We start from the raw sequence: 24,108 nt of genomic DNA on the forward strand, positions 1-24,108 counted from the left end.
GGACTTGTGAGGCACGGATATTGTGTAAAAACCCAGCCAGGATGGCGAGGTCCTTTGCATGATTGATTTCGGGGCTGGTGCGCCCCCAATTTCTCTGGCAAACTATAACTTCATACCCAACGCTTGGTGCACCTTCATACTCTGCCGTATGCTCAAGTCAAGCATGATCTCCTCACTACCGCCAGGAATCTTGTATGCCAGAGTATCGCGATATAGCCGCTCGATCTTGCCGCCCTGACCGCCTCTCGAGTAGCTGAGACCACCAAAGATCTGCGCCGCTTCCTTGGTGCAGAACTCGAACGTTGTGGTGGCTTGTGCCTTCAAACCAGCAATAGCGCCACCAAGTTTGAGCATAGCTTCCGTCTCTCCCATCATCTGGCACTGGAATACCAGGTTCTCAAGCCATGCGTAAGAAGACTCGATCTGACGAGCCATGTGCGCAAGCTTCAAGCGGATAACAGGGTGGTTGATGAGCTTTTGACCAAAGGTCTTGCGCTTGGAAGCGTACTTGACAGACTCCTCGAAGCAGACGCGCGAGAAGCGGATACATTGGATGATGATGCCAATACGTTCGTGATTGAAATTGGTCTGTGAACATTGGAAAGTCCGGGTTAGTTACTATTTCAAAGATATGGGGTTACGTGAAAGAAGATCCCGGTCTTCGCAGGTAGGAAGCACTCACCATGATCACTTGGAACCCACGGTTCTGCTTGCCCAGCAGATTCTCAACTGGGACCTTGACATCCTCAAAAGTGATATATGTCGTGCCGCTGGACCACACGCCCTGGCAGTCCATCCTGCGGGTGCTGACTCCCTCACCGCGCTCAATGAGGAGCAAGCTGATGCCGCCCATGCCGGGCCCGCCGGTGCGCACGGCGGTGGTGAAGTAGTCGCACCAGATACCGTTTGTGATCCACTTCTTCTCGCCGTTGACGATGAAATGCTTGCCATCTTCCGTAAGCTTGGCCTCGCAGGTGAGATTGGCGACGTCGGAACCAGCATCGGGCTCAGTGATAGCCAGACATATCCGCTTATCGCCGGAAAGGATGCCTGGAAGGATGCGTTCTTGAAGGGACTTCTTGCCGTATTTGATGAGGGGTGGGCATCCAATACCGAATCCACCGATGAGATTCCAGACAAGGCCACCTGAGCCGGTTCGGGAGATCTCATCGGTCAGCAGCATCTCGTGAAACAGATCCCACTGCTCCGGCGGCACGCTCTTGACTCTTTTGTCGGTAACATGGGTCGGATAGTGCACGCCGAGTAAGCCGGCAAGATAGCCTCGCTCGCCCATCTGCTTGTAGATCTTCTCTGGTACATTCTTGCTCTCGTCCCATTCTGTAACATAGGGCTCGAGCTCGTTCTCAACCCATTCGCGTACCTCAGCTCGGAGGGCCTCATGCGTCTTGTTGATGTACGGCGAGTGGTAGGATTGGTACCAGTTCGGGTCGCTATAGGGGATCAGGCTGCCAAAGGGGTCGGCTGGCTCAGCATTTTCAGCTAAAGCAAGCAGGTTGGGGCCAGACGGAGACACAGAGACTGTTCCAGCCTCGGGAACTGGTACAGCCTTTGGCTTCGAGGGCGCGGGTGCTGGCGCAGGAGCTTCTGCCTTTTTCTTGGTGTCGAGCGAGCCAACCTGCAACTGCGGCTTGTACTTCTTCAGAATGCTTTCATTGTGGTATTTCCAGAACTGTTTGGAAGCGTCTTTGCCGGCGACTCGTTGGAGGACTGTTTGTTCAGTTAGGCTAACGACGCGATGGGGGCTATTGTAGTACGTACTCTTTTTCCCGCCTGTGCGCAGACGTCAGTAGTGTTCATGCTGCTCTATGTACAGACATACCTGGATGCTCATCTTGGAATTTGGTCAGATCATACACGTCCTCGTCAACCACAATGTATAGGTTGTCGGTTTTGTTATGGGTTGCCACATCGGCAGTGGTGAAGGTCTTCGACATCTTTGTGAGAAGGGATGAAGAAAAGCGAATAACAACGACTATGGATACACTTGAAGAAGGAGAATGTCTATGAGAGAGTCTAGAGAGGTGAGAGCAGCATGAACAAGGGGAGGCAGGTGACTTGAAGGAGGGCTGAGAGGAACCTGAAGTTCACATGTCAGCCTCCGCGGCAATGACGCTTTCTTGTGCTCTCAGGTCAGCATGCGTTCCCCGAGCTACCAGGCCGCACTCCGGGGCAGACTGCCAGGCACGGTCTCTCCGGACCTCAATCCCCACAAAGTCATTGAAATCGGAAGTCAAGCATGCGGCGCTTTCGTCTCTGCTGATTGAAAGCTGTTTTATTGGTGTAAATGGTCGAACAAGCGCGTCACGCGGACGACGCTGGCCTCGCCGTGACTTCGACGCAGACGACGCTAGGCTCTTTGCGGTCAGATACCGAGGCAGTGCCTGATCTTCACATGCTGCAACAAGTCAGGGTTTACATTGTGCGGCTCAGTTGGCCATAGTTCGACTCGGACTAGGTAGTGTCGTCTATTTGGTACGGCACTCGACTACCAGGGTTCAGGAGGAGGCGGTTGAACCTCCGGCTCGGGCATCTGACTGCGCCTTGGCAAAGAAGCACTCGTGTCCAGGGACAGTACTTGTATGTCATGCTGAATGCCAGTCGACAGCTGCGTTCCAGACATAGCGACCAGCTACACCTCGCTGCTGGGGCTGGGATCTTCAGTCGTCCCAGTCGTCCCGAGTCTTCTGCTTCCAACAATGTGTCTTTGGCACAGTCAGGATTTGGTAGCTTGTCCATTCATATGTGCCTCGATATCACATCAGCGAGCGACATTCGCGGCTGGCGTCAGCACAGCATGCGCGGGAATATCTCTATAACAGAGCCCGTTTGCCGACAACCATACTTTGCGCGATGCCGTCATGTTCACCTTTTCTCAGAGCTGCAGATTGACCCGTTGATCAATGCCTGCCTCCTCGAGCTTCGTTATGGTTCGATGCCGATACATGCGATGAGAGAAGTTTAGGATAAGATGGAACTGAGTAGGGTGAGGTCGTCGGTGCTTAACTAGACCACTTTTAGTACGTCAATGGAACATTAGCAGCGAGTGTGTCAAGGTCCATTGACTCTTGCTCTACCGCTGCCGGCCTTCAAGATGGACATCAAGGAGTGCCTAGCCAAATCCTGTCAGAGTAAATGAATGGAACCACTCCAGGACCAGGTAGGCTCTCCTGTCCAGCACGCGTCGACAGCTGCATCTCCAAGTATGAAACACGTGCGAAAAAAGCCAGGAGAAACATGGCAGTGCACGAGGAGGGTAACATGCCCTATAGTCCGAAAACAGAATGACCCACAATGCCGATGTCAACGGCCTGCAGGCTCCAGTTGCCTTGAACGTCTGAGCGTTTCTGTGGGGGGAACTCACTGTGAGATCTCTTCTAAGGAGCGATCATGTACATTGCAGTAGATTTTCAGCGATCAGATTCTTCGAGAATTTCCTCTGGCGAGTCTAGGCAATCACTAGGTTGGCAAACATTTCCGACATCCAGTCACCACCGGGTGTTTGCTTTCTGGTCGACAAAGGCAGCTGTTGGCGGTTCTTGAGCGGTGTTGGGCGGATAATTTCACCGGCGCCAACGGACCTACTGTGTGATCAACACCGGATGGGTTCCGGAGTATGTGGCATATTCAGCACGACGGCAAATGGGCCGACCACAAGTGATGGGTGTGGCACTTGTAGCAATTTTCACCGACCGTTATCAGATAGGTACGGTCTCGATGCCGCAGATTGTGCAGATGTACAAGTTGAAGGTGGGTAGAGGCAAAGTTTGAGACCGGCAATGCCACGGAGCCTGCGGGCTTGGCGCCTCTTGGTATTTTTGGACTTTTTGGACTTTTTGGACCACTTGAAACTCGGCGATAAACTCGAACTCGAACGGCTGCGGCGTTTTTCTCAGTCTCAAAAATCAGCTTGCTCAGCCTCCGCCTCCCTTCGACTACACCCTCCTATCTGAGAAGTTTTTGCACGCCACCACATTACCGTAGCATTGGGTATGCCATTCTTATTGCTGCCGAAGACTAAAGTGCCAGGTGGTCAAACGCTTGTCCCACCGTTGGACCGTTGGATACGCGTAGCAGACCCCTGTTTCAAGACTTGCGGCTCTGCTTGGCTGGCTTCAGTGCTGGCTCCTCATCCACTGGAGCCTCTCCGTGCGACTTAGGTGTAACACCGCCTACCAGCTAAGCATGTGCCTACGCAAAGCTCGTGCTTCTCGATTGATCGAGACGATGTTGATATCCAGTGATCCACATACCTGTTGAAGCTTGAGTGCCTCTACAAAACATAAGAATCTGCTGATCTCTTGCCCTTCTCATACCACTATCCCCCTCTATACCACCCCACGCTCTTTCGCTCTCTCCACAGGCATCGTTGATTTTACTTGTTGGAAGTCATTCGTTCTCGAAGCAGATCACCTGGTCCCATCCTCTGTGCACTGATTGCCCCGTCATTCGCTTTTCGGGCGCCTGTTCGTCCCGCTGACTACATCCCGGAGCTGCCGGTGCCCCAAAAGACTCTCACAAATCCACGCACAAAATTACCCTCTTACACCTACCTCCGAATCCCCGGACTGCCAGGCAACTGAATAAGCCTTATCACGCTCGAAATCCACGTCATCAGCCATCCGCCACGTATTGCACTCATCGTGAGCAATCAACCACCCACGAAAACCTATCTATATCGCCCTAGCGTCACACTAAGCATATCCATCTTCATCTAAACCATCAACCGTCTTTCGCCTACAAGGACACCCTCCACCCATCGACGACAGTCATCTCTCACGATGCCAACCTTTAGCTCCAGCAACAAACGCTCTCACCACCGCTTCCTCCCAATCCCCCACCTCACCGGCTTCCGGCGGCCCTCCCAATCCGCCATCGCCGCCTCCGGCCACGGCCAGGCCCAAATCGTCACCCAACCCGACGAGACCCTCAACCGGCCACAACACTACCACTCCTACAACCACCCCGCCCCAACCTTCCACGACAGCAGCATGATGGCCTCGTCACAAGCCCGGCCCCCCCAGCACCACCATCACCCGTCCACCCCCCGCGTCCGCTTCGCCGACGACCACACCGGCCCCCACGGCAGCATCTCGGCCCACCACCCGCGCACCCACTCCTCCAGCGCCAGCGCCGTCTCCTCCGGCGGCACCTCCTCCTCCCTCGGCACGCACTCCAACCCCGTCAGCACCTGCAGCAGCCGCACGAGCTTCGACCTCGACCCCTCGGGCCCCGTGGCCGAGTGGTGCCACCAGATGCACATCATGCAGTCCCGCCGCTACGACTGGTGCCAGGCCTGCTACCCGCGGCCCGTGCAGCCCGTGAGCGAGGCGGCGCTGCAGCAGGCGGCCGAGGAACAGGCCGTGGAGGCGCGCAGGTTGCTGATGGTGCAGCGCGTGCAGCGGCAGAGGGCAGCGGCGCATGCGTACCAGTGAAGAGGAGGAGGGCGAAGAGGGAAACTGAGCTGCTTTACGACTTTTTTTTTCTTATTATCACCACCACCACCGATGCGAATCGGAATGGGAGTGTTATCACGGCCACTCATTTTCTAGCGAGGCGTTTTTCGGGGAGAACGGATTGCTCTTTTTTTTTTTGCGGTCTGCCTATCACGGCTATGTCATTATTTCACTACTTCCCATCTATCATTACTATTCATCAATATTACCAGCGGGTGGGGGGACTACGGGATCCCTAGCGAAGGACAGCGCGCAGACATAGACTCTTGTCTTCATCACCACCACCACCGACCCCACGCATTGTCACATGCCACATGCCTCTGGTAGGCAGAGCGAGACGGGCAGGCAAAGCAGATAGGCAGCCCAGCTTGGAAGCTGCCGGGGATTTGGTGGTCTTCCTCAGATGCCCCAGGCGGCTCACGCTGCAACACCAGCAGTCCAGGAGATGGTCTTCCTGGCATGGTATCCATATCCACTCTTGATGTGGTTCGCCACTACACTAGTCATACTCTACGAGGAGGTGCACAACAAACGAATCTCAACCCCATCAATCTTCTCCTTCCACTAGCGTCCATATCTCTTCCGCATATCCATATCCATTTCCTTCTCCTCTAGTCATGCTAGCCAGTATCCTCCATGCCCGTCCCTTAAATTCACGGATCGATATGTAATAATCAGCCACTCCCATTCCCACTACCACTACCGTTCACAGCCCCTTGCCCCTTTGCCTTCAACTTCGCAGCCTGCTCTCTGAACAGCGCCTCGTATTCTTCCTGCTTGAAAATCTGCTCACGTAAAAACGCAACACGCACATACAGTCAGCCAAGTGTATCGTATTGAGCTGCAAAGACAAAAAAGAGAGGCAGCCAATAGGTGTGTATGGTGGGGGGGGGGGTGGGGGGGGGCAAGACAACGCCTACTCCAGCCAAACGAATCACGGTAGTAACTTTCCAGGGTCTGAAAGTTTGGGACGGGGAGGTTCTGGTTGTTGCCAATAGGTTTGCCGATGAGATGGGCCTGGCGGAAATGTGCTGTTCCATTCGGGGCTGAGGTAAGCGCGGTTGCCTTAATGGTTTTCGGTCGAAGGGTCCGAGCTTGAGGAGGCCATTGGTCGACGGGGTGAGCAACCATGCGAATGAGCTGGCGTTGAAGCGGGGGCTGGAGTCAGGCAACACTGGCAGTCGTCGTGGGATAAAGGTATTGGTTGAGTGAGGCGTGTAGAGAAAGGAGGGAACGAGCAAGGCGGCCAGAGAGCATATCCGTGGCGTGGCTTGAGGAGGGTCCGGTGGCGGACTTGGTGGCTTGAGGCGCTTGATGCCTCCTAGAAGAGACAGAGAATGGTATGCTGATGCCTGTGTAAGGATACAGGCGCTCTCGTTGCAATCGATGCGTCGATCTTGGCGAAGGCCAGACCGCAGAGTTGGGGGTCTCCCAAACCAGAAGTACATCCCCAACCATCCGACCCTGGGTGCCACTGAGGGCCCGGCACGCCTCCAGAGATGGTTCGCGAGAGGAAATGCGCAGACAGAATGATGAAAGATCAGAGACTTACTTGTGTAGCAGCCAGGGCGCTCGGCTCCCCGATCTCTGGATCAGCACCACCATCGAGCAATATCTGGATGCATTCAGACTCGTTCTTGAAAACGACCCCTGCCAACGGGCTTTGGCCTCGATCGTTCAGCCGGTTCGGATCTGCACCATGCTGCAGGAGTAGTTTGACCAGAGGGGCGTGGCCGTGGTAGGCGGCAAGCATGAGCTGGCCTCGTATCTCAGCCAGAGCGGACGACAACTGAAGAGCAACTCACGAGACTGTCCCCTTTATCGTTGGTCATATTAGACGGTAAGCCATGCGGCAAAGCCTGTTCAAAGATGTCCATCTGGCCACTGCGAGCAGCATTGAAGAAGCGTGTTGCCAGCGCTATTGCCTCTGGTGGCAACTCTGGCGTGTTAGATGTGTTTGGATCAGCAGCATCTGGTTGAGGTGGGGCGGAGTCCATCGTGACGGTTCGAGGTGTGAAAGGTTGTCTCTGGCTCGCAATAGAATTGCGGGCCCTCTTAATGTTTGAACGAGTTGTCTGGGCAGATCATAAAGGCGTGGATGCGTTCAGTCATGCAGGTACATTTGCGTACGGCAGTTGTAATAAAGGTTGTGACATCATTTGACAACCACAACGCCCAACTAAATAGCAGGGAGAATGCGACGTGTTGAAAGTCGAAGAAATTGTGTATTCGAACTGCTAAACCTTTCCCGCGATCGCTAAAACAAACAAACATCTCTTACTAGCCATACCAACGAACGCCTCAGTGCACAGAAGTCTCTTTGGTGGTGGCCGGCTCCTTCATCGTCGTGCCCTCGTCGATCTTATCCCACACATTTTCTGGAGCCTCAAACCTAGCATTTTCGGGATTCAGGAAATCGTCTGCACTGGTAGCCAGATTTCTCTCGTGCTCCTCTCTGGCTTCTTTTTCGGTCACCTTGTAATCCTTTCCCGGTCGAGACACCAATGCGCCCACGAGAGGCACCCAATTGGATGTTCGATAGATCATGCAGATGTAGAGCGTGATACCCGTGATCATCACTTCCTCAACGGCCGCCGAGTCCCACGCCTTGGGACCAAACATCTCAATAGTCGCGAGTTTCCGCATGCCCATGTATCTCGGGTTGAAGCGGGCTACAAGTTGATCGCTCTCGTCTCTTAGGTCAAAATCAAAAACTTTCCATGCCGAATTGGACTTCCAAGTCATGACTTCTGGTTTGTCAGGGTCCGAGGAATATGACGTTGATGCGTAGTTATACCGAGTCAATAACTTTTTGGCGGCAGAAACTCGGATGGGGCGCCCGCGAACCATCGTCTCGCAATCAATCTTGAAACCGTGAATGCGGCCTTCGCCAATAATCTCGCTTTCAGCAACATTCGAGTCGGAGTCGGAGTCAGATGTGAGAGCTTTTGCGGCAGAGGGTCCCGTTCTCCAGACAGTCTTCATGGTCCAGGGGTTCATCTTTGCGACATATAAAGGCACATCGTTGCCGGGCTCGGTAACGACGACGGTGTTCTTGCGAAAGGAAAAGTTGACCTGCAAAGTGCGGTCTTGATATTGTGATTCTGACTGGGCCATGTTGCGGACTGTTGTAGTTCTAGTGATTCGCTGTGTAGTGTGTGGTTCAATGATTGTTTGGTGTTGTGTGGTGGGTTCTTGACTTGTACAGGACTTTCCAAGTGGGAGACCCGGACACATATATAGTTGCAGGACCAGCCATACTGCCCACGCTCGGGGTGAACCACCTAGTACCTAAATTGGGATAAAGATATCGCAAACTGTAGCCTTGCATCCGCTTGGCTTTCATCATTCGCTCGAAAACATCCGTCAGGGCGCGGTCAGACTAACTGCTTTCGGGTGAATGTGCCGCTCGACCAATTACCAGGCAGAAGCTGGGTTGGGTTTGCAAGGCTGTGCGTGGCACAGATCGCTAAGACCCTAAAAAGATCGCCGAAGATCGACTCGGGGCAGTGACGAACGTTAATAGACGAGGAGCTTGAAGGTACGCCAGCAGGAATAGGGTAGACCTGTGACGTCTGCGGCGTTCCTAATGCTGTCTATCGTGTAGAGGTCTGTTTCTACTGAGCCGACGGTAAGGCAGCGTGTGCGTTTATCGAACCTTGCCGGCTGGGTTGCGGACCTTTTTTTCGGGGTTGAAAGGCGCCAAACTCGAGTCCAATGTCGTTGTTAGCGAACAGTGCTTCGCTACTTCTGAATATCTGAATGGGCCGTCATGTCACCGGGGAGGGGCACGTCGATAGAGACGCGAGTTCTGCAAGAACCGCTTTTCTTGACCTCAACCAAGGTGAACAGGAACACAAAGCTGTTGATACAATTGCCCACACTACAAGGACACGCATCACCCGCCGTCGCCGGAGCCACCTTCGTGGAACAGAGCACAAGTGTCGGGCGTTGAGGTCAAGTTCCTCTCTCTCTCTCTCTCTGTGCATTCAAATGATGATGGATGCATGTTTGATCTCGTGCGATAGGGGAGTTTGATGGTCTCGTCTGGCTGTGGTCTCTGTCTGCAAGGACCAACAGACTGGGCAAGTGAGATAACCTCCCACCGAGGAATACTATCGATCTGGGCTCGCCTACCTTCGTGTCCAACGGAATATACGCAACAGAACGTGGATGCTCGTGGCATGCATTGCCTGTAATGCCGCTGCATCATCAGCTACTCACGTGTCGATATAGCTAGGTTGCAGCCGGATTTCGTAGGACTATAGCCCACTGTCCGATGCTGTCGCAGAAACAAACCCATATAATGACCAACCGGAAGTTATGAGCCTGATCGTATCTGTTAGTGAGGCACAATGCGTCTCCGTCAACATCCTCAGCAGCAGCATGGACAGCTAGATTCGCAAAGACATTCGCATTGGCAGCCCTTCTCATCGGTGAAGGCGAGCGGCTGTCGTTCGACGGAGTGTCCCTCTACCGCACCTCGCAGGCCATGAGGTGTACCTCAGGTGGTTTTGACATGTAAGAGGGTGGTCCCGGGGGCAGACGAGATGGGTGCCACTCGCTTTCACAAGCTGTATATTGCGGCTAGCTTCCATAAGGCATCTGGAGATCGTGGTACGACTTTGTCAGAGATGGCCTCTGACTACAATCTTGAGTCTTGCCGCGAGCAACTGAACCCGAGACATGGCAATTCTTGGCCCGGAACAAAGTAACTCCGACCCGTGCGCTAAAATGGCATCATCGAAGGCCCAGAAATCAGAAGCGTGGGAGGATGACGACGGCCATTCACGCTCGTTGCTTGCACCGGTGGATGACAAAATTGTTGTTGATCCAGACTTTTCTGCGGGCAAAGATGGAGGGGTCCAGGTTAAGTGCTCCGCGTTGCGGACATACAAATATCATCCCCCCCACCGCAACAGTTACACCCATCTGAACCTCGCTTCATCACACCACTGCCTTCTACGATTTCTCTGACAAGCTCGAGTCTTTACACCCTACCGCTAGACACAATGGTTGACAAACGTCCTGAGCCGTAAGCCAACCCCACCGTCGCCACCGATGGCTTGCCTTGATCATCAAGTGAGCTGCACTGACGCTTTGCAGTCTCCGCCTGGGCAGCATCGCTCCCAACTTCGATGCTGAGACTACGAAGGGCCCAATTAATTTCCACGATTTCATCGGGAACAACTGGGTCGTCCTTTTCTCCCACCCCGAAGATTTCACCCCCGTCTGCACCACCGAGCTGGGTGCCTTCGCGAAGCTCGAGCCCGAGTTCACTAGAAGAGGCGTCAAGCTAATCGGCTTGTCTGCCAACACCATTGATAGCCACGGCCAATGGATCAAGGATATCGATGAGATCAGCGGCAGCAACCTCCAGTTCCCCATTATTGGCGACAAGCAGCGGCAAGTTGCGTTGGCCTACGATATGCTTGACCACCAGGATGCCACCAATGTCGACTCCAAGGGCATTGCTTTCACCATCCGCTCTGTGTTCGTCATCGACCCCAAGAAGACTATCCGCACCATCCTCTCTTACCCCGCCTCTACTGGCCGCAACACAGCCGAAGTCCTGCGCATCGTGGACTCGCTCCAGACTGGCGACAAGCACCGTGTCACCACTCCGATCAACTGGGTTCCTGGTGACGATGTCATCGTCCACCCCAGCGTTAACAACGACCTGGCTAAGGACCTCTTCCCAGACTTCAAGATCATCAAGCCATACCTGCGCGTGACTCCTCTGCCCAAGGAGAAGACCAGCGCTGCCTAGATTGAGCTGATGTTGGCCGAGGCGACGTCTGTGTTTTCAGCGGGCGTCGAGGGCTGTTATACCCAGCAAATGCTTCATTGGATAGTTTACATAAGACAGAAAACACAATCAATATGTGACTAAAAAAATGAATCATACTACCAGCTGTTTCGTATGCCGTTAAGGCTCTGTGTTCTGTGTATCTTCTAGCGTGTCGGCGTCCCAGATTGGCCAAAACGCCGCGTGGTTCGTTTGCATTGCGGCCGGCTGGGGAAAGATAGGCGGCTAGATCGCCTATCGGTACCCAGCCATCTGGCTTACGCCAGTAGCACGCGTCGCAAATGACGGCTCTGTCCTAGATGCCAGACCCTTGCTAACCACCCCAGGAATCGCTGGGATAAGAAAAAGCATATCCAACGTGTTGGCCGGTGTATCTAGTGCAGTAGTTGCTTTTCACGGACTGGCGCGTGGACGGGCGCCTGGCCTGACCCGCTGCCTTGGCGCCCGAAAGACACCCACCGGCCCACGGAAGCACTCTCCCCTCGCCAACACTGGTCGCCTACTCGGATCTCATTCAAACACCACTTCAGGGCAACACAAAACGATATATCCGATTTTCATTTCGCATCCTAGCGTTTTGTTGCACAGTACCTCGACTTCAAGTGACACTGGTCGACCTTCTCTTCACTGTACAGAAGGACCATTACATTTCTCCTTTTCCAAATCTCGAAAGCCCTCATTGACCACTTCGGTAACGAAACCACCCTTGCGTACCACTACCGCGATTTCCCAAGCCAGTTGGATTCTAGAGTCATCCCGAGACATCCTTTGTCTACAGGTCAGTGCCTGCTTCGCATTACTGCAATCCACCGACTATCTAACCCCGCGCCTGCCCCTTTCTCCGGTTTTCTGGCTTGTACATTGAACCATGTCTCCCTGGTCTGCTGGCGTTTTCACGTAAACCGGCTCCGAGAACATAAATCTGTTCCGAATCTATATACCATTTCCCCCCCTATGATTTATTTGATTTTCCTGGCTATCACAGAGACTCACCATGGGCAGGTTACGCCGAGAAGGCTCGAATCAGTCTATATCACCCACGCGCAAATTCACTTCTCACTTCAAGTCTTCGTATCTCGAGTCCCCATCGCCAAAAGAGAATTCGGATCGGCAAACTCCCTCAGAGAACCACCTCTTTGCTTCTCTTCTAGCCTTCCGATGGAATAAGTCGACGACTACCGTATTCGAGCACTCCAACGATTCAAAACCCAACGAGGTTCTTTCGAAGCCTGAACCTCACTTCGCAGATCCTCCGGCCCGTCGTACTACTTCTCCTCGGCTTCCACGTCATGTACCTATTGTAATCCCTGATTTTGCCCATCCGTTCAATCGAGAAACCCGATCAGTTGGTCCAGATATCAGGCTTCAGCAGCCAGAAGCACCGGTACTTCGCCGAGAGCCTCGGCACATTGATCGACACCTTTGCCAGAGTTCGTCCGCGAACACTCCTGATGTAAAGGCCGAGATGAACAGCAGCCAAGTCAGCTTAGCATCGGAAGCAAGCACGGATGGAGGCCAGAATTCGTTTCAAGGAGCGCCAGCTACCGGAAATGTTGGTATCTCACCTGTTGTGAACCAAAATGCGGGCCCAACTCATCTCTCTGGATTGGTGTGCAGCGTACACAAAACGACCGGTCAGAAGCCTCATGCTCTTGTCGGGGCAACCACGACCATCCTTGGCGATAAGCTATATGTATTTGGGGGGCGACTGCACTCACGAACCAGGCCGCAGTTGACATCGGACCTATATGAGTTGGACCTGATTAAGCGGCATTGGAAGAAAATTGATCCACTTGGAGATATACCACCACCAAGGTACTTCCACAGTGTTTGTGGATTAGGTGACTCCAAGCTGGTCTGCTACGGCGGAATGTCACCAGCACCTCGCAACACTTCTGGTCAATCTGAGCCTCAGCCGGAGGTGGCTGTCATGTCCGATATTCACATATTCGACGTTTCGACGCGAACATGGACACAGATCTCAACGACCGAGAATGCTCCACAAGGGAGATATGCACATTGTGCTGCGATATTGCCCTCATCAGGTGTCTTCACCTCCACTAATGCGCCATTGTCGGCGATCCACCATAACCCGGCGACCTCGGACAACTCTGGCACATTAGGTGTTCAACTAGATGGAACTGGTGGCGCTGAGATGGTGGTGGTAGGTGGGCAAGACAGTGGCAACAACTACATCGAGCAGATCAACGTATTCAACCTGCGAAGTCTCAAGTGGACGAGCGCAACTGCTTGGGACCGCAAATGTGGTGCCTACAAGAGCATGGTTGTGCCTATGTCGGGACTTTCGGCAGATTTACTTGGTCAAGGTATTCCGCTAGATGAGCCTCAGTATCAGCACACTGGACAGGCAACGGGCACGTCGATGTTGATCTACTCAAACTACAACTTCTTGGACGTCAAGCTAGAACTACAGATCCGCAAACCGGATGGAACAATGGTCGAAAAGACTATGGCTGGTCCGGTCTCACCTCCCGGTCTACGATTCCCGAACGGAGGTATCTTGGACAATCACTTCGTGGTCAGTGGAACATATTTGACGTCTTCTAAGCACGAGTATGCACTCTGGGCCCTGGATCTCAAGACGTTGACATGGGGCCGTATCGACACCAATGTGTCAATTTTTGAGCAGGGCAGCTGGAACCGCGGAGTTCTATGGAACAGACGGAATACCTTTGTCATTCTTGGTCACCGCGAGAGAAGCCTTGTTGACGATTACAATCATCGTCGGATCAATTTCAGTCACGTCTGTATGGTGGAGTTGGAAGCTTTCGGTCTGTACGACAACCCTCGAAAAACGGCACCGACTTCTGGGTATCAATCGGTGTCTGCGCCATCCATCCCGCCGTCACTCAAAGCTCCAGATGTATTGCAGGGGGGTGGCAGATCCTATACCAACGCTGCGGAAGAGCTGGGACGAGCCGCTCTGATTCTGACAGAACTGTCCGACATGGACTTGATCGCAATTGGTGGAGAGAGGATTCCTTGTAATTCAAACATTCTGGCTCGTCGCTGGGGACCTTACTTCAATCAATTGATGGCAGAGTCGGCTACTACACATGATAATGCGAGTGGCTTGATGTCCGACGCAGCTACCTTACGGCCGATGATGCAATCGCAAGCAAGTCGAAATTCTGCCATTACCATCACACAGAGTGTCGCGAATGGTGGTACTTTTGGAAACGATGCCTTGCTGGATCCGCAGCGATCGATGAGTAGGTCGACAAACCGCACTTTGATGGACCCTTCCAATACTTCGAATATCCCTGCGGCGTTGAGGTCACGGTCGTTATACTTGCCACATATGGTTCAAACCATTCAATTGCTACTGCAGTACCTCTACACGTCCGCATTACCGCCGGTGGGTGCACCATTGTGCACGCCACATACACTCTGCTCTCTGCTGCAGATGGCTCGGCCTTACCAGATTGATGGTCTGTTGGAAGCTACGGTCGAGCGGTTGCATGAAGTTCTTGACGGTCGTAACGCTGCAGCAGTGTTCAATGCAGCCGCAATGGCAGCAGGAGGTGGGCGAGCGACGGCAGGTGCTGAGCAACAATACTCGCTTGCTCGACGAGAGAGTGAAGCGACTACCGTTGGTGACAATACCCTCAGCAATAAGGCCGCTGCTCTGAAGATCAATGATCAGCAGAATGGAACCAAGGGTCATAAGAAGTCCGACTCGGTGGAATCTGGATCAACCAGCACATCGGCGTCTGCCTCGACCGATTTCTCACAGACAGATACAGAATCAACACAAGATGAGAATGAGATTACGAAGAAGGAGGTGCGCGAAGTCTGGACCGGCGACATGAGTTCCGTTATTGGACTACAAAAGAGAGGCTTGAGGGGCTTGATGGAGGGACGCAGGATGCGGGAAAGGGCTAACACATTGGGAAGCAGCACGGACGACAAGATCTAGAGGACTTTTTCAGGATAGCTACAGTACGAATCTCGATGATGAATATGGACATGACCTTTTTTTCAGTTCACATTGTCCGGGTTTCATAACTGATAGACAGGTACACATCACGGTACCGATCGATCAGAAGAACGACGGGTCCGATAGTTATTGTACCGAGTAATGCTTGTCTGGAACCGAAACCCTGCCCCCAGGAATGGACATCGACTGGCGATGTTTCAGGGGCAATGCTCGGAGGTGGATCCCCGCTGCAACCGTCGGGCGCCTTCCATCCAACGGTCGCCCGCGTATGCAGGTACGTCATCCACCTGACCCCTGGTCTTCCATGGTTCCATGGGCGAAAATTCTACTTCCCTCTGGCAGTTGTGTTTTGTGTACAGTAGGCGCCAGTTGTTTATTGCCACCCCGGGCCGAGACATACCTGGGCCCCAACCAGAGGAAAATACTGGAGTATCCTGGAGGCGAAAAGAGCCGATTGGGGAAGGAGAGAGTAATGACATGACGCTTACGCAGGGTCGGTGCCAATGATGGAGGGTGTGGGTGGTCATACTTTTTTCAACGGACAGGTAGGTAGGTAGGTGTGTGTGAGAGAGAGAGGTATTATTAGGGAAGCTGGATGCGCAGGGTTCAGAAGACGGATTTTTTTTCAGGTTTCCTCTGTGTTCATTCTCGTTGTATCTGTTCTCGTGTGATACTTACTCTCTCCCCATATTGATTGAATTCTACACTCGCTATACTCATCACCATCCCCATATTCTGACAGGATGAAGACCACCGGTGTTCTCGCCACCCTTGCGGCCCCTGCGCTGGCCGCTTACAAGGGCTTCAAGTGAGTTCTCAGCAATGGTTGTGAGCCTGTAGCAGATACTAATGGATTCGTCAGCTACGGCGCTCTCGACCTCTCCGGCGCCACGCGCAACCAAGCCTCCTTCGAGACCGAGTTCAACGTCGCAAAGAACCTTGCCGGTACCAACGGCGCGTTTACTTCTGCACGCCTGTATACTTCGCTGCAGGGCACCTCCACCGCGCCCATCGAGGCCATTGCCGCGGCTGTCAACACCGAGACTTCGCTGCTGTTGGGAATCTGGATCTCTGGCAACCCGAATGTGGACAATGAGGTCAACGCCATCAAGGCCGCGATCGACGCCCACGGCAGCGCTTTCACCGACCTGGTCGCTGGTATCTCCGTTGGCAACGAGGATGTCTACCGCATCACCGACTTGGGTATCGCGTCGAACGCTGGGCCCGGTGTGACTCCGCAGGGCGTCGCCGACTATGTGAACCAGGTGCGCAGCGGGCTGGCTGGCACCGCGCTGGAGGGCAAGCCGATCGGGCACGTCGATACGTACAACACTTTCTCCAACAGCAGTGGCTGGATGGCGCCTGTCATTGAGGCGGTCGATTTCATCGGCATGAACGGCTTCCCTTACTTCGAGGACACGAAGCCCAACGGTATCGAGAACGGCAATGCGACGTTCTGGGGCGACTATGATGCTGTTGTCGGCCAGGCGGGCGATAAGGAGATCTGGGTGACCGAGACCGGGTGGCCGAGCTGTGAGTTCTTCCCTTCTTCTCCTTCTTCGGTAGGGCGCTTTTGCTAATATAAAATAGCTGGTCCTCAATCTGGCGCAGCGACTCCCAGCGTGGCCAACGCCGAGACCTACTTCGGTGAGGTGTACTGCTCGCTCGTCGCCCGAGGCATCAATGTTTGGTGGTATACGCTGGAGGACAGCACCGCGGATGCGAGCGTGCCGAGCTTCGGTGTTGCTGAGGGAGGGTCCCCCAAGTATGACCTGTCTTGCTAGACGGCTTGATCAGGGGTTCCTGTGAGATGTCATGTGAAAATGTATATATGTTAGGATGACGGCACTTCTAATGGTGGCATTGGCTTGGAATAGAGTGTTCAATAGCTAATGTTAGAACATATTGGGCTACTACTCTTTGCCGGCTTGTTGACGGTCTCACTGCCGTTTGAAGCGTGAGCTCGAACCACTGTAACAGATGCTCGCGAGCTTTCTACGCCACCTGAGGACTTTTCTGTTGTTCAACAAAGAGGAGCTAGTCAGTATAGCGGCTGGGGCTGAGGAGATCTTGCGGGGAAGAAACCTCGGGTCTCACACGGTGAGTCTTCTTGGATGCGGCCGAGAATGTTGGCAGCCTTCCTAAGTACAAGACGGCTAGCCGGCTGTGTGGTGACTAGATAAGTGATGTGTACAATGCAGCTTGAACGTCGATTGGCTTGTAGCACGTTGCCGCTGTTGACAATGGACTTGAGAGGAGTATAAGTACCCACTGCCTATACCTGTCGGATTTATTCAGAATGGAGTATTGAGTGTATGCTAGATATCATCACTCTTGCTACCGTTCAACATGCGGGTTGAAGCGTAGCTCCTGGAGATAAAGCATATGAACATGGCACCTATACTGTGGTGGTCTAGGCACAGCTCAGTGGCATACTGAGTCTATGACATTCACGCTCTGTAGTCAATAAGATAGTGTCACAGCTAGGGAAGACGCCGTGAAGTGAGATACTCTAGTTCTGGGGTACTCACAGCCCAAGGACATCCTTGGCATGACCCACAAAGCCAAGACATCACAGAAATGCAGTTCCCAATGCCTCACAATTGCTCACAGTCACATTTGACATCACTCAATGCTCCCAACGACCCGATTGCATACTAGCAATAGCTTCAAAAAGCAAAAAGACAGCCATTAGGACTGAACCACACCCGATTTGAACGGATAACCTTTCGATCTGGAGTCGAACGCGCTACCGTTGCGCCAGCGGTCCGTTCACGCATATAGCCTGAAGGATGCGAATGAAGTGTGCTCCATTGCTGGGCGAAATTTCAATGCTACCAATATATATAGGCAAGATCTCTGTGCGCCTGGAACGGCCAAGAGGTGGGGCCAAGAACGTTACCTGTGGGGGGCTAATAGGTGGGAAAAGAGGGGGCGAGAGAGGGAGCTGGCAATGTTGTGATGTTACCTAATTACATCCGCTTCATATATTAGCTAAACAGTTTGTTCAGGTGCTGCTGCTTTGTGTGCCATAATTCATACACATAGCCTCGCCTCGTGACTACTGACCTTGGGGTCTTCCAACAAACACATCTGGTAAGAGAGGTTGTACCGTTGCATCCCAATGGTGGCCGAGAAACGATGTCGCCTGCGATGCACTTCTTCTCCGTAAAACATCAGACCAGTTCCGTTGCCTCCCAGAACAGCGAGAGAGCTCTGAGAGACTCGATCAAGCATCTCTGGGCGGATGCTCAAGATTCTCCGAACTGACATGTCACGTCTCAACCTCAGCAGCCGCCATTGACGATTCCCTACGCCATCTCAGCCTTCGTGTGCACCACCTCCAGCCAGTATCTATTACACTCCTCATCCACCCTCCCCACATCTCCCTCTAAAGCCGCGTCTCCAGCCTTGACAGGATCACTCGCCTCTTCCGGCGGCAGAGACTCCTCAATAAGCGCCAGATACGCCTGCGTCCCCGGTCCCCCACCGTGGAACCTGTTCTCCGCATTCGCCGCATTCCCCATCGCAGCATCCGCCTTATACAGCCTCGCTCTACTCACACTCGCGACTGCTGTTACAGCCTCGAGCCACCGTCCCACATACCTCTCCTCGTCCACAGGCTCCGACAAATCAAAACGCAATGACGTTACATACGGCGCCGCCAACTTCCCCGGCCGACCTGCCACCGCCAGCCTCTGGAAGATATCACGGACTGGGTCGCGAAAATGCGCGAGCGCCTCTCTAGTCCAAGGTGTGGGATTGCGCAAAGTAGTCATATAGGCATCGGACGTGAGCACGGCGGGGGTCTTGGTGTCGTAGAACATGAGGAAGTGAGGTCGGTTGTCGAGGCTCCGGTAGCGCTGGCCTTGAATGAAGCCTTCGGTCAGAACACGCTCGGGGATGTGCTCACAGTTGTGCCATTGCTGGTAGCGGAGCACGTAGTCGGGATCATCGATGTCAGCCCAGAAAGCAAGCAGGCCTGTGCAGTCGTCGGATGTGTAGGATGCCATTGCTGATTGGGAGCGAACGACTTCGTGGCTTGTGTCCTCGCTTATGAAGCATACTGTCAAGGTAAGATTCTCCAACGTACGCTGGTTTGCAGTCGTCGTGGATCTCGCTACCTCAATACGTGTGGGGCTTGTCCCGAGGTGCCATAAGTTTGGAGGTGCTGCTTACACTCCAATTCTATTCGGGTCCTTCATGACATGATTCGTCCCCACAGCTGGACATTCAGGAATGTGAATATCAGGCGAATACACCAGCCGCTGGCGCAACGGTAGCGCGTTCGACTCCAGATCGAAAGGTTATCGAGTAGCATTAGGTGACCATCGCTGGCGCTGGGTAGATGCCTGTCACGGCTCTCATATCGTCCCATACATTAGGCAGTCTGTTGTCAAGCCTGCCCATCTGGTATGCTGGAGGCGTTCCTGCATCGTGAGAAAATACAATGAGGGCCAATTTGTGTCAGCCAGGAGGTCTTCGGCAACTATCAGCAACCCGGTCAAGCAGGCCAGCATGGACTACGAAGCGGTTCGAGCACCAATAATGTCCGAAAGACGGGGTTTGTCAGATGGAGGGAGGCTCAAGTGAGACGAGGATCTAGAGAGAGGAAGCTCAAGTGAAGCCACACGGCATGTATAAGTCAGACACAAGTCAATATCAGAGGCAAGCGGAGATGAGAGGAACGTTGCATGCCTTCATCTTGACTGCCCTGCTCTTCCCTACAAAGATCCAGAAAACCCGCCCTCGATGTCCCTGTTGATTGCTACAAGCCTCACCCACTGCACGACCGCCTTCAAAAGTTAGCAGAATCTCATACAAATTCCGGTAGCAACGAAGCTCGAATCAAGCAATTACCCCCACGCCGAGGTACAGGCGCTGGCCTTTAGCGAATGGTGTGGCACTTGAAAAGGCGTCTTGAATTTGAATTCGAGATATCGAGCGTTAGGAAGATATGCAGGAGAAAGTGACTATGCCACCTAGCAAACACGCTTGGGGACCACGAGCGAGCTCATATCATACGGTGGTCCGTTATTACTCTGTAGTATGAATGGCAATGGCCTTGACAGAGCGCGATGTTGCAGGAGTATACCGCATGCTGTCACTCACTCCACGAAGAGTTGGGTATCCCCCAATAGTATAGCACGTCGAATGGATGGCCTCCTGCCGGAAAACAATGCAGGGAGAGTGTTGCAAGGGTTGAGGCACAGGCAGTGAATGAGCGAGGCTATGACTCAGCCTGGGCGAAGTAAGTCCGGATGCGGAATAGCTGCAAGACTGGGCGCGAGGCAGGCCTTGGCATGCATTGTCCAGAAGCGCAGTTGACTACACGTCGACAACATCTTCAACAAACCACTTTCCACTCTCTGTACACTATCTTCGCAACCTCTCTTACACTTCTCAGCCTGTGTTATTGCTAGCACCCTTTTACGTTCCCTTTCATCCTGCGTGTTGCCGCGACAACACAGCATGTCTGCCAACCTCCTCAACCAGAACTTCGACGAAGATGAGGAGTCTGACAACGACTTCAATCCTGGTGTCGAACAAGGATCTGATGCAGGAGGCGATAATGATGATAACAAGTCCAACAATGTGAACGGCGATTCATCGCCCGCCCCTCGAAGGCGGACGTCAGATGCAGCTGAGGATGAAGATGAGAAGCCGGCAGACAACGGCGAAGACGACGAAGGCGAGGGTGAAGATCTCGGCGGCGAGGATGAAGATGACGAAGACGAGGAGGAGGATGAGGAGGAGGATGGCATAAGATCCCGCCCTCGCAAACGGAGGCGCGGCCTGAACCAGTTCTTCGAAGAAGAGGCTGAGGTCGATGAGGATGACGACGAGCTGGAGGCTGACGAAGAAGGCCTGGGCAATGAATTCATCGAAGACACCCATCCGGACGATGACCTCCCTGCCGAAGCCGATCAAGATGATAGACGCCACCGTGAGCTTGACCGCAAGCGACAGCTTGAAGCTTCCATGGACGCAGAGAAGCAGGCTGCCGAGTTCAGAGAGCGTTACGGCCGAAGAACTACTACCGCCATCTCCAACAGAGGCTTTGTGCCCCAGAATCTGCTTATGCCTGATGTGTCGGACCCTAGTATCTTCGGTGTCAAGTGCAGAGAAGGCAAGGAGAAAGAGATTGTTCGTGCCATCAACGCCAAGTTCATTCAGCGACGTGCAAGAGACCCAATGCGCATATTCTCTGCCTTTGAGCGCGGTGATGGCGCCATGAAAGGCTACATCTTTGTCGAAGCCCGGAATAAGGCGGATGTCGAGCACGCTCTCAAAGATGTCCACGATGTTTATCCTCACAGCAAGATGAATCTCGTGCCGATGAAGGAGATGCCTGATCTGCTGCGGGTGACCAAGACCAAGGAACTGCAGCCTGGCGCATACGTCCGAATTCGCAAGGGTATCTACACCGGTGATCTAGCCGTTGTCGAAGACACGGTACCTAACGGGCTCGATGTTACCGTCAAGGTTGTTCCCCGGTTGACGTATGGCTTTGATGAGGACCAACCCAAACCTCAAGCGCCTGCTGGGAGTGATAAGCGAAAGCGGCCTGGTTTTGCTCCTGCACAGAACCTTGCGAACCGACCTCCCGCCCGATTGTTCAGCGAAGTGGAGGCGAAAAAGCGGCATTCACGATTCCTTCAGCAGTCTGGTGGTCTCACCCGGAAAAGCTTCACCTACAAGGGCGAAGAGTATGAGGATGGTTTCCTGATCAAAACCTACAAGCTCCCACAACTACAGACAGAAAATGTGCAGCCGAAGTTGGAAGAAACACAGCTATTCACCAAGACTGGCCAGGATGGATCGGAAATGTTGGATCTGGAAACACTGAAGCAAAGTTTGCACGACAAGTCTACTGCTGAGAGCAGCTACCAGGTTGGAGATGAGGTCGAGGTGTTCAACGGTGAACAAAAAGGTGTCGTTGGCCGCACAGAACGCGTTACCGGCAACATCGTTTCCATCCGCGTATCAGAAGGTGAGCTCAATAATCAGCTTGTCGAGGTTCCGGTCCGAAATCTGCGCAAGCGCTTCCGAGATGGCGACAATGTTGTGGTGGGCGGTGCCAGCAAGTACCGTGATCAAGTCGGCACGGTCATCGCCATTGAAAACGACAAGGTCACTATTCTGTCTCATGACAACCAGATCGAGTTCACAGTCTTTAGTAAGGATCTGAGAATAGCGTCCGGCGCCAGTGCGAGCACAGAACGTAGCCCTTTCGAGGTCCGAGATCTCGTGCAGCTCACGGCGACGACTTTTGGTTGCGTAGTCGGCGCCGACCCGCAGACTGTCAAAGTCATGGATCAAAACGGATCGATCGAGACACGTCTACCGTCGTCATTATCGAAGATTATGGTTTCTCGGAACGCCGTTGCTGTCGACAAGAATGGCTCCGAGATCAGACAAGGAGACACCATCAAGGAAGTAGGTGGCGAAGGCAAGTCCGGAAACATTCTGCACATATATCGCAACTATCTCTTTGCCCACGACCGCAGTCGCATGGTCGAGAACGCTGGCATTTGGGTTGCCCGAAGCTCGAACGTTGTCGGCAGGAGCGCGCGTAGTGGCGCGCCTCTGACTGACCTGTCGAAGATGAATCCTGCGCTCATGCAGGGCAAAGGTCCTAATGGCGCTCCCATGGGTCCGCCTCAGCGCCCCGGTATGGACAGATTGATCCGCAAGAAGGTCAAGATCACAAAAGGCCCTTACAAGGGCCATCGTGGTACTGTGAAAGACACAACCATCAATGAGGCTCGCATCGAGTTGGAGTCCAAGAACAAGACCGTGAACATCAGCAAGTCTGAGATCAGTGTCATTGAGTATGTTCCGCTTCACGGTCCCCTTTCGCACATACTAATCCATCATAGTCCCAACACTGATCAAGCCACTCCCTACGCTCAATGGGCGGGTCGTCGTGGCGGCCCGCCGTCGGAAATGCGAGCAGGTCCCGGCATACCTGGCTCTCGCGTCCCTGATGGTGCCCGCACTCCCTTTGCTGCAGTGGATGGTGGTCGAACACCTGCCTGGGCGGGCGCCAGCGCTCGTACACCAGCCTGGGGTGGACCTTCTTCGGCCCTGGATTCGGGTCGTACACCATCATGGCGTGCCGGTGGCTCTCAGACTTCGTATGGTGGTGCCGGCAACACCACCACGTACGGCGGAGCAGGCAACTACTCAGCGGGTACAGGCTCACGCACACCTGCCTGGTCCTCTTCAGCCAAGACGCCCTATGGCGCTGACCATGGCTTCGGCGGAGGCTCTAGCGGTAGCGGCTCAGCTTTCGATGCCTTTGCCTCCGGTTCCCGTACGCCTGCATACGGCACCAGCACAACAACGGTCTCAAGGACGCCGGCCTGGTCTGGACCGTCTGCTGCTGCTTCTGCACCTACCCCAGCCGCTCGCGCCTACGATGCTCCAACTCCTGCCGCAGCTCTAAATGCCCCAACTCCAGCCTTTCCAGCTGACGACGGCTACACGCCCGCGTACTCGGCGCCCACGCCTGGTGCAGGCTTTGGCAATGCTGGCTCAATGGACGCGCCCACACCGGGGTTCGCACGAGCTGCGAACACCATCCCCCTCGGCAAGAACAGACTTGCGATGGATGCGCCTACGCCAGCTGGTGGTCCGGTCAGTGCGCCGACACCCGCAGCCTGGGGTGGAGGTGGGGCCTACGATGCACCGACCCCTGCTGTAGGTGGCGGTCCACGATATGCCGAGGATGATGACGACGACTGATTGAGTATGCTGTTGAGATGCTGCGAAGGATCCTCGTTGAGACGATGGCAGCAGGGAACGGAGGGTGGCAGTACCTGATGAGAAATCCACGCGTGGAGGCGGCTACAAGGCCG

At 53.9% G+C, this 24,108-nt stretch overlaps 9 protein-coding genes and 1 non-coding gene across 10 annotated transcripts; 5 read left to right on the plus strand and 5 right to left on the minus strand.

Moving 5' to 3' along the window:
• Positions 1-102: 102 nt before the first annotated feature.
• HMPREF1541_06592 (uncharacterized protein) lies at positions 103-1,955 on the minus strand (the record flags this gene model as incomplete). The annotated part of the gene is made up of 3 exons (XM_008720923.1): positions 103-588; positions 683-1,745; positions 1,837-1,955. The coding sequence occupies 3 exons, from the start codon at positions 1,953-1,955 to the stop codon at positions 103-105; spliced, it is 1,668 nt and encodes a 555-aa protein (XP_008719145.1).
• Positions 1,956-4,799: 2,844 nt separating this feature from the next.
• HMPREF1541_06593 (uncharacterized protein) lies at positions 4,800-5,453 on the plus strand (the record flags this gene model as incomplete). Its single annotated transcript, XM_008720924.1, has 1 exon — positions 4,800-5,453. One exon carries the CDS (start codon positions 4,800-4,802, stop codon positions 5,451-5,453), a length of 654 nt encoding a protein of 217 aa, XP_008719146.1.
• A 1,561-nt stretch (positions 5,454-7,014) lies between these two features.
• Positions 7,015-7,471, minus strand: HMPREF1541_06594 (uncharacterized protein; the record flags this gene model as incomplete). Its single annotated transcript, XM_008720925.1, has 2 exons — positions 7,015-7,230; positions 7,280-7,471. 2 exons carry the CDS (start codon positions 7,469-7,471, stop codon positions 7,015-7,017), a joined length of 408 nt encoding a protein of 135 aa, XP_008719147.1.
• Positions 7,472-7,775: 304 nt separating this feature from the next.
• HMPREF1541_06595 (uncharacterized protein) lies at positions 7,776-8,474 on the minus strand (the record flags this gene model as incomplete). The annotated part of the gene is made up of 1 exon (XM_008720926.1): positions 7,776-8,474. The coding sequence occupies one exon, from the start codon at positions 8,472-8,474 to the stop codon at positions 7,776-7,778; it is 699 nt and encodes a 232-aa protein (XP_008719148.1).
• Positions 8,475-10,486: 2,012 nt separating this feature from the next.
• HMPREF1541_06596 (uncharacterized protein) lies at positions 10,487-11,244 on the plus strand (the record flags this gene model as incomplete). Its single annotated transcript, XM_008720927.1, has 2 exons — positions 10,487-10,509; positions 10,581-11,244. The coding sequence occupies 2 exons, from the start codon at positions 10,487-10,489 to the stop codon at positions 11,242-11,244; spliced, it is 687 nt and encodes a 228-aa protein (XP_008719149.1).
• A 1,033-nt stretch (positions 11,245-12,277) lies between these two features.
• Positions 12,278-15,223, plus strand: HMPREF1541_06597 (uncharacterized protein; the record flags this gene model as incomplete). The annotated part of the gene is made up of 1 exon (XM_008720928.1): positions 12,278-15,223. The coding sequence occupies one exon, from the start codon at positions 12,278-12,280 to the stop codon at positions 15,221-15,223; it is 2,946 nt and encodes a 981-aa protein (XP_008719150.1).
• Positions 15,224-15,987: 764 nt separating this feature from the next.
• On the plus strand, positions 15,988-17,028 carry HMPREF1541_06598 (uncharacterized protein; the record flags this gene model as incomplete). Its single annotated transcript, XM_008720929.1, has 3 exons — positions 15,988-16,052; positions 16,107-16,777; positions 16,835-17,028. 3 exons carry the CDS (start codon positions 15,988-15,990, stop codon positions 17,026-17,028), a joined length of 930 nt encoding a protein of 309 aa, XP_008719151.1.
• Positions 17,029-17,942: 914 nt separating this feature from the next.
• On the minus strand, positions 17,943-18,014 carry HMPREF1541_06599. The gene has a single exon. It is a non-coding gene; the product is annotated as a tRNA-Trp (tRNA).
• Positions 18,015-18,555: 541 nt separating this feature from the next.
• Positions 18,556-19,257, minus strand: HMPREF1541_06600 (uncharacterized protein; the record flags this gene model as incomplete). The annotated part of the gene is made up of 1 exon (XM_008720930.1): positions 18,556-19,257. One exon carries the CDS (start codon positions 19,255-19,257, stop codon positions 18,556-18,558), a length of 702 nt encoding a protein of 233 aa, XP_008719152.1.
• Positions 19,258-20,716: 1,459 nt separating this feature from the next.
• On the plus strand, positions 20,717-23,995 carry HMPREF1541_06601 (uncharacterized protein; the record flags this gene model as incomplete). Its single annotated transcript, XM_008720931.1, has 2 exons — positions 20,717-23,079; positions 23,128-23,995. The coding sequence occupies 2 exons, from the start codon at positions 20,717-20,719 to the stop codon at positions 23,993-23,995; spliced, it is 3,231 nt and encodes a 1,076-aa protein (XP_008719153.1).
• Positions 23,996-24,108: the final 113 nt, after the last annotated feature.

The sequence above is a fragment of the Cyphellophora europaea genome, assembly GCF_000365145.1.
Source record: "Cyphellophora europaea CBS 101466 unplaced genomic scaffold supercont1.6, whole genome shotgun sequence".
Classification (NCBI taxonomy): Eukaryota; Fungi; Ascomycota; class Eurotiomycetes; order Chaetothyriales; family Cyphellophoraceae; genus Cyphellophora; species Cyphellophora europaea.